Source organism: Centroberyx affinis, unplaced genomic scaffold, assembly GCF_046629955.1.
Source record: "Centroberyx affinis isolate AG114_WGS23_722 - 3 ecotype Tasmania unplaced genomic scaffold, CSIRO-AGI_Caff_v1 ptg002878l_1, whole genome shotgun sequence".
NCBI lineage: Eukaryota > Metazoa > Chordata > Actinopteri > Beryciformes > Berycidae > Centroberyx > Centroberyx affinis.
Genome location: NW_027281010.1, coordinates 12,501 through 26,537, shown reverse-complemented (window position 1 = coordinate 26,537; position 14,037 = coordinate 12,501). Strand labels below are relative to the sequence as shown.

Sequence of the window (14,037 nt, the reverse complement as noted above, 5' to 3'; positions counted from 1 at the left end):
TCTGTCGATATATTCCAAAAAGCAGAGGCGTAAGAGCTACAGGTGAAATCCATCACCCAACGCAATTCTTTCACAACGCAATTCTTCTGATGACCTAAAATTGTCCCTATCACCATTTTGATAGTAATTTCCATATGCGTTCATGTGAACTAGCTTCATCCGCTCCACAAAGGGTTTACTCACTCACATTGAAACCGTGGTGTTTTCAGAACAGAAATACATTTCTATTGGTGCTTGTTCGCTTTGCTCCTGCCTCCCTTTCATGCACTGGCTGACTGGCTTCACTGTCTGAAGTTAGCTGCTGCAAACAGAGAGGGAAGCTGTACAGACAGACAGTACAGTGTCATGGTATCAGATAAAATACAATGGCTGTGTAAGTGTAATTGAAAATGTAGTGATATGAAGTAGCAATTGGCTGTTAAGTTTAAAACTGTAACATTTGGTTGTCTGATGCTAATGTTAGCTGCCTTAGGTGTTGCTTGACAGCCAAGAAATTAGGCTTTGCTGGAGAAGAGATCCATTTAAACCATAACTAACTAGCTAGCTAATTAGCCATCTGGTGTGTGTGTGTGTGTGTGTGTGTGTGTAGGCATATGTCTTTATGCCTTTTATCTATTTTGTCTGGAGCTATTACAAGGCATCTTTTGACCATCACCCTCTGCCTTCAGGTCAGCTGTGAATATGATAATTATCAAATCCTGTTAATAACATATAGGTTGTTTTCTGGCCACGTCTTCCTCTTCATTTAATAATGGCAGAAATAAAAAGAATGAAGACATCTCTCCATGCCGAATGCTAAATGAAGATGTGAAAGTTGATGGATTTGCTAATCAGTGTGAAGTCAGTGTTGTAATGTAATTTTTCCCCTCTTCGTCTACCCTTCTCTCTGTCCTCTCTCACCGGTTTGTATATATCTGCATGAGCAAATGTGCAAGAGTGGACCAACTCTCCTCACTGAGCTTCTCGTAGTCTTACTGATCCAGAGCTGAGGCTGTCTTTGCATGAATGACCATGATGCAGACTATGAGAGTGAAGCTGTCAGTTGGTGACAGTGAAATGACAAGTGCTGCCAGGCACCCGAGCTGGACTACTTCCAACAGTAACCCACATATAAAAACACATAAACATACACACACACAATCACACATGGGTACACATTGGAGACTTACACAGCACACACACTTAATCTACACAGACACACTACTACACTGATTATGACAATTATGTAATTATTATGTTCAGTGGCTGACTATGTTGGCTATGGCGACAGACAGCAGGACAGATGTGTCTTTGATCGAGGGAGCCGTCAACAAGGTGTTGGCTGTGAAGATGCCCACCTCTCCCACTGAGCTCCAGGGCCTGATGGAGGACATCAGGGAGAGAGCTGACACACTGACCAACATGGACGCCCTCTTTAATCACAGTGAGAACAACATACAAACTGCTAAGAGGCTGCTGCAGCAGGCCGAAGCTGCCAGGTCACACAGACAGACGCATGCACGTAACTGCACATTATGTGTGTGTGTGTGTGCTCTGTACACGCATACAGTTTCACAGGGTAACACACAGATACAGTCAAATAATTAATATTGCTGGCTTGCTCCTGTGTTTGGCTGTCTGTGTCAAATTCAAATTCAAATGAGCTTTATTGGCATCAAACACAACAGTATTTGTTGCCAAAGCAAAACATGTGAATAAATAAGGAGTAACAATAGCAACTGTATGTGATACTGTAGTTAAATAATTAGCAGTCTCTCAATGAGCAGAAAATTAAATCAATGGAACAATCCAAATAAATAAACATTAGTTATAATAAAAACATGTATTCAAATATGATTTGTCCTCTGTTCATAGAGTATCATTAGTCATTCCTTTCTCTGTTGGTAACAGGATATTAGTGTCTCCTCCTCTGCTTGGGAGCAGAGGGAACTGTGCCGGCCTGTTTCTACTGCCAGGCTGTGCCCATTGAGTCTGTATTTTGTCAAGGATTTTCTCAGTTTAGAGATAATCACAATGGCCAGGTAATGTGTCTTTTAGTTAGGAGGCATCTACCATAAAGGAGACAGCAGACGTGGTGAAGTTATGAGTAGCATCAAACAGGTCCACAACAACACCAACAACACTTCTGACTTGCTGACTTCTGTGAGTTTGACCTCTCGCCTCTAAATTAACAAGACTAGGTCAAAACCTAGTATATGGCTGGACCATGTATGAGTGTGCCACGTGCCACGGCCGACCAATGGTGTAACTAACTCCGCTGTAGACTGCTAATACAGAATAATAGTCCATACATCCATACTGATCTCCGTTCCATCTCCCGTCTCCTCTCTCCACCGCTGTTGTCTCCACCGCGCCCACGGCCCGCATTGATCCTGCCGATCCAAGTGCCAGGTGCTCTGTTACCCGTTGGTGCCGAAAACGCTGTTCGCCGGACACAGGGGGCACATCGTCGTCGGGACCCCGGCCGAAATCTCGGCCGGATCAGCGGGAACAAATCGGCGCCCAGCTAGCGGCACTGGCCACAACCGTGGCCCCGGGAAACTTCGGGAAGGTCGGAAATAAGCCCTCGGCGTGATGAAACCTCCATGCTTGTTTGTGTCTCTCTCTCCCCCAACAGAATAGAGGGCTTCAGGTGGACTGAGCTCGCGCATATGCATCAACATAAACGGTGATATGATATAATTGTATAGATTGTACTTAAGCTTCAGCTTACATGCATGATATTGGTCAGCCTGCTTACTGTGTGGGAGAAACGGGCTCCCGATCTCAGCGGAGACAACAAGATGGCGGAGAAAACGAAACTTAACTTTCTGGCTCTGTGATCTTATGATGTGCCATGTGCCACGGTCGACCAATGGTGTAACTTGATCACTCAGTCAGTCAGTCAGTCAGTCAGTGACAGACATTCGCGTTTGTAGGGCTGGCCCCGCTGTTGCGGTCCAGCCAAAAATGTGTTGATTATTAGAGTATGGAGTCGAAAACATAAACAGTTAATAGTGCATATATTACTCTATTTGAACTTACCACACCCTACACTGCAGGTTACCATAAATTACACTCCCCCAATAGCAAAGTACTAGTGCATTCTGTAATAAAAACAATGATTAAAATTAATAATTTACAAAAATTATAAATATTTGTGTTATAAGTGATTTCTCAGCTAACCTAACCAAGGTTAAAGGTGCTGTGTAGCTCTACACATGATGCTCCTTCTCAGTGAGAGAAGTTGGAAAAGAGAGGTGGCAGAGTGGGTGTGGTCTCATAGATGGAGATCGCAGCCTATGATTTTGGATGCTGTCTATACACTCCTCTCAAATTATTTACTCTTGTAGGCAGTGGAGTTTCCGGACCATAGTGAGGTGAAGAAGGTGACCATGCTGTCAATCACAGCCCTGTAGAATTGAGTGGTGACTCCAAGTCAGCCGGGAAGACATGCTATTTTGACCTAAGAGCCACATCGGATTGAAAAGCTGCCAATAAAAGGTTTATGAATGCAGTTCCTAGCATGCAAGCTTTGCTCTTTTTTTTACTGAGACTAATTTCAAGCCAGTGAGGCTCACAACAGACGCAGCCATTATGCTCTGTCAGTTCCCCTCTGCCAGTCTGTCCACACTCCTGCAAATGGGCGTGTTGCCAAGACAACGGCTCGCACGCCTTGCCATCCGAGACCACCTGGGGGGGCCTCCAAAGGACAACTCCAACTCTGCTAAATACGCAAACGCATGCATGCACATACAGTGCACACAGAAACACACACACACACAGGCCCACATGTCTGCATAATCCACAATGTCAAGCCCAGGCCGAGGGAGCATATGTGCATAGGGCCATGCAAGCCACCCTCCCATACACAGGTACACCCTTCAACAGGGAACATAAACATAGTGCAATGCATAATTTCTCTCACATTCTTCAGATGTAGTTGATGATCTAGCTAAATGCATTAGCAACATGATAAAAAAAAAGGACTTTAATGCTTTCTACTCCCCCAAGTAAAAACAGGAAATGAGTAAATTGTGTTCAAAACCGCTGATCTCATTTAGTCTGCTATTTTCAGGGAAAACCAATGGTTTCAGACATTGCATAAACAGAAGGAGGGTGAAAGAGAGAGATTGTGTGTGTGTGTGTGTGTGTGTGTGTGTGTGTGTGTGTGTACTAGAGAGAAAAAGACAGAGCTGGGGAGGCGAGAGAGAGAGAGACACCAGTAAAAGGCAGAAATAGAGAGCAGAGAGGGAGGTTCACCAGTGTCCTATACTGCTGTTTCTCTTGGCGAAGGGTGGTCACTTCAACTTTCAGGGCTCGGTTTCTCTCCTCCAGCAGTCGTAATCGGTTGTGGCCTGTAGCTTGCTGGGATGAAACCTCATGTCTTGGCTGCAAGAGGATGAGAAAAGATGCACTAAATTAACTAAGTCTCTCTTTTTTACCACTATCAGACCATCATGGTATCATTATTATTGTTAGTTCTTGTACCACGTAAAATCTAAAAATTCCACATAGGGAGGAAACAAGCACTTTATTTTCTACAAGTAATGAGGGAAGGAAATAAGTCTACTGCCAATCTTGCTTACAGCGGTGTACTCAGGCATTAGTTAGAGTCCATCCCTAGGGGTCAGTCACAGGGAAAGGATTACAAAAGCTGGAGATGAAGCTTTGACTGCAACAGGTCTTGAGCCTCGGTAGGATTTGACAGATATACTGCCCGTCAGTGTTTGCCCTCAAATTTTTTCTTGACGGGGCAGAATGTCCTTTGAAACAGGATTTTGACTCTGATGCTTAAACCCCCCATGGGAACTAATACATCTTTTTTTAGGCAGGCTAGAAGCTTGTCTTGAGGTCTGCGAATAGCTACTTATATTATATTCCATAGTGATTTTTATGCCAGACATCAATTTGTAACAGTAGATGCCACTTTTTTTTTTAGATCACAGTTATCTTGTTTTGGAATAAAACTCTTCTGCTGTCAGTCTTGTACTTCGATCTTGCAGTTTATCAGAGCCTATCCCAAGGGTTTCAGTAAAGTACAGCAATAAGTAACACTAGGACTGGAGCTATTGGGCCATTTTTTGGCCAAGGTAAGGATGAAGTTGATCTAAGGTAAGATGGATGTAGACTCTACCCCTGCCCTCTGACATTAGACACCTTCCAATGGACTCCCACGAGTGTGTGTGTGTGTGTGCATTATATTGTTGACTTTTGTTTGTGCATGCGTGATGATGAGCACACTGATGCTCCAAAAGAGTGCAACCACCACACTCACAATATAACAACAGAACAGAAACAGCTCTTCCCTAAAAGTTGCTCTGTGAGCGGATTTGATGCTATGTTCCAACCTATCTTGTCTGAGTATTACAAAGGTGTGAAAGAGAGACATTTTGGGAAGCTACAATGTGAAATCCCAAGTGGGGTGTAGTCTTCCCATTTGCCTCCCTAAGCGCCGCACTTAGCCAGCCCAGCCACTCTAATATAACCAGACCTATAAAAGGAAAACATTATCACCCGAGACAAAAGCAAGCTGTACTGCATCTCTCTGAAAGCCTGTCCACTTTTCTCCCCTATCTCTGCTTTCACGCCAAATTTTGCACATCACCTTTTTCCATTTGGAGGAAAATTAAGGAAGAGGTGTTTTTGAAAGAATCTCAGCTCATTGTTCCCTTCAAGCACTTATATATTTTTTCTGTGTAAAATAAATTAACCCCTGACAGACTAGTCAACAGATGGTTCTAACAGCAGTTACTCTTATCAATTAGCATATTGTCAGACCAATTAGTATCTTGTCATGCACAAAAGTGCACTCGCACACACATACACACAACCAGACCCTCAGACTGTACCCCACCCTCCTCAAAACAAATCAAAAACCAATGATTCAGGCAAGATGTCAGCTAGCCAAACAGACCAACATACCAACCAGTATGGTGGATTTGCCAAGCAGACAGAAAGACAGCCAGATCCACCTGCTAATATAGTGACCTGCCAAGCAGACGGGCCTGCAGATAGACCCACCAGCTATATGTGGTCGACCTTCCAACAGACAGATAGACAGACAGCCCTGCCAACCAGTATTGTGGACTTTCCAAATAGACAGGCATACACATCGAGTCAGCCTAATTAGAGCAAGACATTAGACCATATGGACACCAGTGTAAATACCTCATCATTTAGACCAGAAAACCAACAAATCAAATCTACACTCAATAAGTAAATAAATAAAAATTCAGAAAACTGATGTCACCAACAGACTATACATGATTCTATCTACGTCCTTGGCTCATTCAAGGAAGCTCGCTTGTGAAGAATTCCCTCTGAGTCTCATTTTCCTGCGGCCGTCTCATCTTACGAACATACAGTAGCAAAACAACCAGTTGCACAGAACCAATAAGTGTATCTTGCTAACTGTGCTCCATAGCAAATTAAAGGTTTGTAGTCAGTGCCGAGGATCTCAATGCATATGAAATATTGCACCCATTAACTCTAAATATAGGTGTCAGGTTGGTTAGACAGACTTCTCTCTGAGTGAGAGATGACAGATTCAACGCTCGCAACGGCCAAAGTGGCCCAACCCCGTCACTGTAAGTCAGTCTGGATGAGCATCAGATACGTGCCTAAAATGTAAATATGAGTGAGTAGATTGTTGCGTGTGGTGGAATGATAAGACATGAATAGAGTGTGTTAATTAGTTGTACAGCTATGATTAAGATGAGAAAAACTGCATACTAGGCATTCTCAGAAAAAAAGAGAGAGAGACACAGAGAGAGAGAGAGAGAGAGAGAGAGAGAGAGAGAGAGATGCCCCCACAGCAGTCACCTTGAGACTTCTATCAACACACCTTATGGGATTCTCCTCTGTGTGTTTGCTGGCTATTAGTTTTTTCTCTCTTTTCTGACATATTTGTCATGGTGGGGCTTTCTCAGTCTCAAATTAAATACCAGCAGAAACATGTCCATGCAGTAAACCTACACAAACACACACACAATAAAAAAACAATGATCATTTCTGAGGGCTTGTCTATATCTATTACTAATATCTCACACGTTGCTCCCTCCCAGCAATGCCTCTATACCTCATGTGAAATCTATAAATCCAGATAGGGAGGAAGCAAGCACTTTATTAAAACAAGTGATGAGAGAAGGAAATAAGTCTACTGTCAATCTTGCTTACAGCGGTGTACGCAGGCATTAGTTAGAGTCCATCCCAGGGGGTCGGTCACAGGGAGAGGATTATTAAGGCTGCAGAAGAAGCTCTGACTGGGAGCAAGACAAGGCTGAGACGGCATTTGGGAAACCCCAAAGGCAATTGCTAGCCTAAAGCCAGGCTCTTATGGAAACTGACTTCCAAGTCCCGTTGGTGCCAGCAATGGCAGCCATGTGGAAAATGTTCCAGGCATCCCCCACACGGCACAGTCTGTGTCCCCTGCCCTGCCGAGCCCCTTCCTGGCCTGAATAGCAACAGCACAGGCACAGAGCCATCCATGGTTCCTTACAGTAGCATTAATTTGATAGCCACGTGTTGCTAACCGAAGCTATCCAGAGGCTTTGCTAGGTGGCTCCAGATGTGCATGGATTAAAAAATCCAACATAATGTTTATTTTCCCTGTAATATTTTGATGCCCTGGACAGGGGTCTGTCATTTTGGTTTAGTTGAGTTGGACTGATTTTAATTATTGCCCTATCTTTTATTGGCAATATAGTGAGAAATTTGCCCAAATTTTATTTTTTTTATTGTTTTATTTTAGTGGTGGTGGAATAATTTACTCTTATGTGAGTGTCCACTACTACTGGCCGAATTCAGAGAAAAAAACAATGAAATAGAAGACAGTAGACTACTTAGCCTAGACTGGACACAGTAAGAACATATGTATAATCTTTAAGAAATGTTCTTTGTTATTGGGCATTTGCTCTTCATTTTAGCACTATAGAGAAAGCTAAGGCTATGTGACAAATAACACTGAAACAAAAAAATATTTTTGCCTATCTAGTCAGGAGACTTTAGCAGGGCGGATGCTTGATGTCAGAGGGGCTTGAACCCGAGCCTTTCTGCTGAAGGAATCACTACTCCACCCTTCACATAATCCTCTGAGACACACAATAATGCATCCATTTCATAAGAGAGGTAAGACCACAGGAGCAGCCCTACGAACAGGTAGGGATTCTTCAACAATATAGTAAGATACAGGACATTTTCCATGCAAAGTTATTTAGTCCAATGAGGGCAACACCAGCTATTGAAACATTTCTCCCCTTGGCAGAAATAACATTGTTGGCAATTTTATAATTTTTTTCAAATTAGATTAAAATAAAAATTCTAGCATTATCTTTTATCTAAATGAAGATCAACACGTACAAATATGTTTAAAAATAAACATCTTGTGAGCAAGTTTCCATGTTGCACTGAGATTTAACCGAGGTGGGGTGTATGCAGGCACACCTAAGTGTACACAAGCAGCGAGTTCATGTGGGTAGCTATTTACATGTTGCAGCATGTAATCATCTAATTGGAGTATACTCTATTATTTGTCATGTGCAGTTAGGCTCCCCTCCTCTTTTACATTGATTAATAGCCTGAGAAGTAGCATAAATGAATCCATATTGGTGATGCTGACAACTGTGCACTGGAGGGTGAATGGTATTCTGCAGCCAAACAGCAGTAACAAATTACCATATCACAAACATATTGTATGTGTCTATATTGTTTCAGTTGTGCACTTAAAACCAGCATCATTCATTAAATGATTTGAACAGACCTGTACAGCACCTGTGTAATTTTCAAGGATCATTTTTATAGCACTTCTGCTGTGTTTATGGTGGAGGGCAACGCAGGGATGGATGAGGGGGGGGCAGCATGTGACAAAGGTCCCAGGCTAGATTTCAACTAAGGACATTGTGGTTACATGGCATGTGCCTTAGCCAACTGAGCCACCAGGATACCCCAGGATAATCTTCTGTTGGCTGGGAATCATTTAACCAAATTGTCATATCGCCATCTGGTGTGTGAATGAAATACATGCATCAGTGTTGTCTGATCCATCCTTGGACATACAGCTATTAGGCTGTATTATACTATTTATACCATTTAACAGGTTTTCAAAAAAAACAACGTTTCAATCTTCTCAGGCTGATCAAGCTACTCGTCTGTGACTGAAGTGTTTTTATGAATAACAGTTTCATTTGGGGTGGGATTTAGTCAGATTACCAGACAGATTGCTGTAAATGTAGTCGGTGTCAGCTCCTTAGGAGGGAAATAATGCACTACCACCAACATACACACACACACACACACACTCACAGTCAGTGCTCCTGATAGAGGGAATACGTGTTTTCTTATTTTTTTCCTGAACGGATTAAAGCACTGAGAGTCACAGCAGCTAGCATCCAGTCTGTTATGTGTGTGAGCGTTTTTGATACAAATCGGTAGAATCCTCATTGTTCTGTTTTGAGATAAAACATGTCAACAGTGTATAACAGTCTAAAAAAGGGGGACTGGGGCAGCAGCGCTGATATACAGACATGTATATTGTAAGTGATGCAGATGACGACAATGTCCCTACCTTAAAGGTAGTGCCCCCTTTGTCCCAAAATGACTCTCTTCCCTTTCCGTCACATCACAAGCTGGCAGTGGAGACAGAGGTGACACATCCATGTGTGTACATGTGTATGACGTTGTACGGGTGTGTGTGTGTGTGTGTGTATGTGTGTGTGTGTGTGTGCGTGTGTGTGGAGTGAGCGTTTCCAAGCTGCAGGCTTAATAGCTTGCCTAGTCTGTATGCAGCTGTAGCTGGCTGGAGGTCTCACCATAACAGAGGGAGAGCAGAGAGAGACAGCTAGAGTGCCTTCATGACACTCTCACACACACTCTCCCTCAATCCCATTCTCGTGTTCACGCTTTCTCTCGCGCTCTCTGCTCCTTCCTCCAGTCCCTCCCCTTTCCCCCCCTCCCCTCTCTCGATCTCACTCTCCTTCTCTCATACACAGACACGTGCACACGCTATTCAGTTGACTCAAAAAAAAAAACTTCACACATGAAAAAACAGACATGCGTGTCAGTGTTCATTTGAATGCACTGTGTAAATCTCTTGAGCAATGATGTGTAAATGATTGCATCATGGAGGAACGTTTTTTTTTTCCCTCTGAATGCGTTTCCTGAGCAGAACAGATCAGGGCAGGGCAGAAAGGAGCAGGGCACCGCTCTCTCTCCCCCATCTCTCCCTCTCTTAAACACAGAAGAGCATGATCTGAAAGCAATGGGTCAAATGTATTCTCCACTCCATCACTTCTCCTTGTTCAGCCTGGTTTTACTCATAAAGAGGCAATGATCCATACATCTCTCCATCTCATGTTCATGTACAACCCTTGATCTGTCTTTTTCACTGAACCACAAATGCTTTTCACTCATTTGTTTCTCCTTCATATTAATAAGAGGAACTTCCCTCTACAATCAAATCTCTGACCTGTTCCTGGACAGACCTCCTAGCGCACAAGCATCGCTTTGCTCTCTTCACCTCTCCTAAATCCCTAATCAGAGGACTCAAATCAAATCAGAGAGGTGGTTTTAGTGAGGTTACATCAGCAGCAGGCACTCGGGGTGTATTCTGTCAATAGCCGTTCTCTGTGTAACACTTTGGGATGGAGGGAGGCACAGGGGAGAGGACAGAAAGAAAGAGACACTAAGTGTGCGTGAGAGGAGAGAGCGGAATACGCTCTCTTCCACTCTGTTGCCTAGCAACACCTTCTCTCTCTGTCTGCTCCCATCCTTACTGTAGACACATTACTCTCTGAGTGATTTGGTTTTCAGGCATGACATGAAGCCCTGTGAGACTGAGTTTCAGGAATAGATGGAAACTGGATTGGACAGAAATATGCAACCATCCCCTTTAAATATGCAAATGACTGAGGGCAAAGTGTCATTTAACAACTTAATGAAGCCACACCTTTGGACCACGTCATGGCCCTGTTGGTGGATTTTAAACACTGAAATATGTATTCAGAACTATGCTGTCCTCTTCTGGCCATGTTTGTAATTGGCTTCAAGAGCAATGACAACATATAAACTAAAAGCCACAGACTTTCAGCTTCAGCTGGTAACTTTGACTGAAAGGTTGCAGCAGTGGCCCAAAATATTAGCCTGTGGCACAGAGTGATTGTACTTTTACATTTTCTATTACTTTCAAGGTAATTTGGGCCAGCAAATTATGTCACTAATTAGATTGGACGTTTCAGCAAAGATAAATGCAGATAAAAGCAAAAAAATAGCTTAAATTAGCAGCATAATGCACGCTAAGAGTGAACACAATCCACTGAGCATTTTCTCTTATTTGGAATTTGGGTTATACCCATGTAAGCTATAATAATTACAAATTATTATAATATGTAAAGTGTCAATTTAAAGGACACTAATTTATAACTTTGACAAAGGTCTGTTTGAACCAAAATGTTAGTTTTGTAATAACCTGTGGTTGCACATGAACAGTGTGCATCCTCTTCGAAGAGGATGCTAATTTACTATCATTACTGCTTATTAACCTGACATTTATTTTATTTATTAAGATATTTACATCAGTATTGGTCAGTATTGGTGTATTTATCTATAAGGATACACTAAGGTCATTGAAAGTATTGAATCATTTTGGTTAAATTAATGTTAATTTAAAGATGATTGAGCCTTGAGGAATTCCACAGTTAAAGAATTGTAGGAGGTTTTACTATTAAAAGGGGAAACTAGCTCCTCACTATTGGACAGCAAATCTGCAGCAGTTAATGGCAGGCCAGCTGCCATAAAAGCCTCAGAAAACTTTCTAGTAGAGTTAAAAACATGAGAGCAGACAGGTGCATGGTGGGGTGGGGTGGGGTGGGGTGGGGTAAAAGAGGATTGAAAACAACGGCTTTGTGGTCAGAAACACAAAAATCTCAACATTACAACGGGTGAGGCCAGAAGACAGCACTAGATCAAGTGTGTGTCCCTTAATATGTGTAGGTATGTGCACAGATTAAAAAAAAAAGATTAAAAGATTCAATAGCATTCATATAATTTGCTGTCTGGGCTGGACAGCAAACATGAATGTTAAAATCACCTAGAATAAGAATTCTGTCACATTTGGGCATAAACACACATTTAAAATTCTTCCCATGAATGCTAGTAATTAAGAGGCCCTATCATGGGAAATCAAATTTTTCTCTATGTATATAGGCCTTCATATATAGACCAAAGATATTTAATAAAGATGTTATTAAAATGTGATTTTAACAAATTTACAATGTCTTGCCCAATGCCCATTTTCAAAAATACATCTGTGTCTCACAGGCTGTTTCAGACCAACTTCAGTCAACATACTACAGCTGAACTAAAAGTTTCCAGCATTTGAACTGTCACACTACCTGAAGAGCCTCCAAACAGCAGGGTTGCCTCATTTGAATTAGATGAGCTGAGTACCATTTTAATGAAACTACATTTATTTGTAAAATATCATTCAGCAGAGCATTATTATTATTGTGAGCCATCGTTTGTTTGGGGTTTTTTTGTACAGAAAACAAGTGACATATTTAAAGCAAAACCATCTCTCAGTGAATAAACAGCCACATTTAGAATACATATTGATTATATTGTAATAGAGGTAAAGAAAATGTTAATGGCCAACATATAATTCCATTACACTTTCACTGCTTTAGGCTACAGGTTACCCATAACTGCAGGAATAAAGCTGTGTTTTTAAGAAATGCGCAAAGACACTATAATAGTAGTGTGCAAATAAATGTATTCAAATAAAATGATTCAGTTGTTCAATTCTGTAAAGTGGATAGGAAGATGACAGGAGTTCAGAAGTGGACTGCAGATGAGAGGGTGTTTAAGCAGGGCTTTGGCTCATCTCCTGTTTGGCAGGACAGTTTAGAATCAGCTTTGATGATTGGCTCCCATTCATTAAGATGATCTTGAGTAGGGACATGGTGTGCAGCGCAGGCAGCCATAAATGTAGAACTCACTGATGAGGAAGCATTCATGTGATTTTCACCAAGTTCCTTTTCCTCCAGGAGGACTGAGAGGAACTGCATCAGGTGAGAATCACTGCTGACAAATGGTTCCCATTTGTCAAGCTGGTCCAGAGTCTGCTCATGCTGTGGGGAGCAGTCAACTACAAATCCAGAGAGATATGATGAAGCACAGAGGAGCTCCTCACCAAACCCCTCCTTCTCCAAGTCAAAGTGGGATTTGACCAGTGGCTCCCACTCTTCCAGGCAGCCCAGAGTGGATCCACAGGATGAGCAGCAGTCAGCCACAAATCCAGATGTGTCACATGGGGGGGCATAGAGGTATCTCTTTCCAACTGCCTCCATGTGGTAGTCATCATCAAAACCAACAGGTGAGTTCTGAAGCAGCCTCAATCTCTCAATGATTTTGAAGTCATCAGTCATTTGAGCCTCATGGGATGGAGTCTCAACAAGGTGGAGCAGGTTGGATTGAGTCTCAACGTCCTGAGCTGGGTGGATGGATGCTCCAGTATTTCCTAACGCTGTGTCCTCGGTCATGAGAGGAGACTCTTTCTCTGTGGGACGAAGGTCTCCTTTGTCCATATCAAAGAGAAGTTTGGATGCTGATGAAGCAGCACTGGCTATTGGTTCCCATATATTGAGGCTCTCAAATCCAAAAGCAGGTTTGGAGCCGAGACCAACAGCAGACTGAGGTGAAAGATCACAGTCGGGTTCAGCAGGAACTCCAGAGAAACGAGAGGCTTCAGCATAAAGATAATGCTCCTTCTTCAGGACTTTCGCAAACATGCAGTTGATGTTTTCATGGCGATCGTCATTAAGGGCATTGAGTTGAGCGACCATTTGCATGGATGCTGAAAGAATTGCAATGGCAACATCTTAATAATCAAATAACCATAAGGCCACCTGATGTAGCTTCATTCAAGGTCAACATGCTTCATCACAGCTTCATCTTATGCCTTCCATCATAGTTTTGCTTCAACAATAAATCTAGCTGTGAATTTACAATGTAAATCAAACTAAGGAAGAACTGGACACAAATGTAAATCATTCAACACAAACA

The 14,037-nt window shown here is 42.4% G+C and overlaps 1 protein-coding gene across 1 annotated transcript in view; it reads right to left on the bottom strand.

Moving 5' to 3' along the window:
* rimbp2a (RIMS binding protein 2a) overlaps positions 1–14,037 on the bottom strand; it is a 77,839-nt gene that overhangs the window by 61,430 nt on the left and 2,372 nt on the right. Inside the window, 1 exon segment of the mRNA XM_071536484.1 lies at positions 4,243–4,371. Within this exon segment, the coding sequence (XP_071392585.1) occupies positions 4,243–4,371 (129 nt within the window).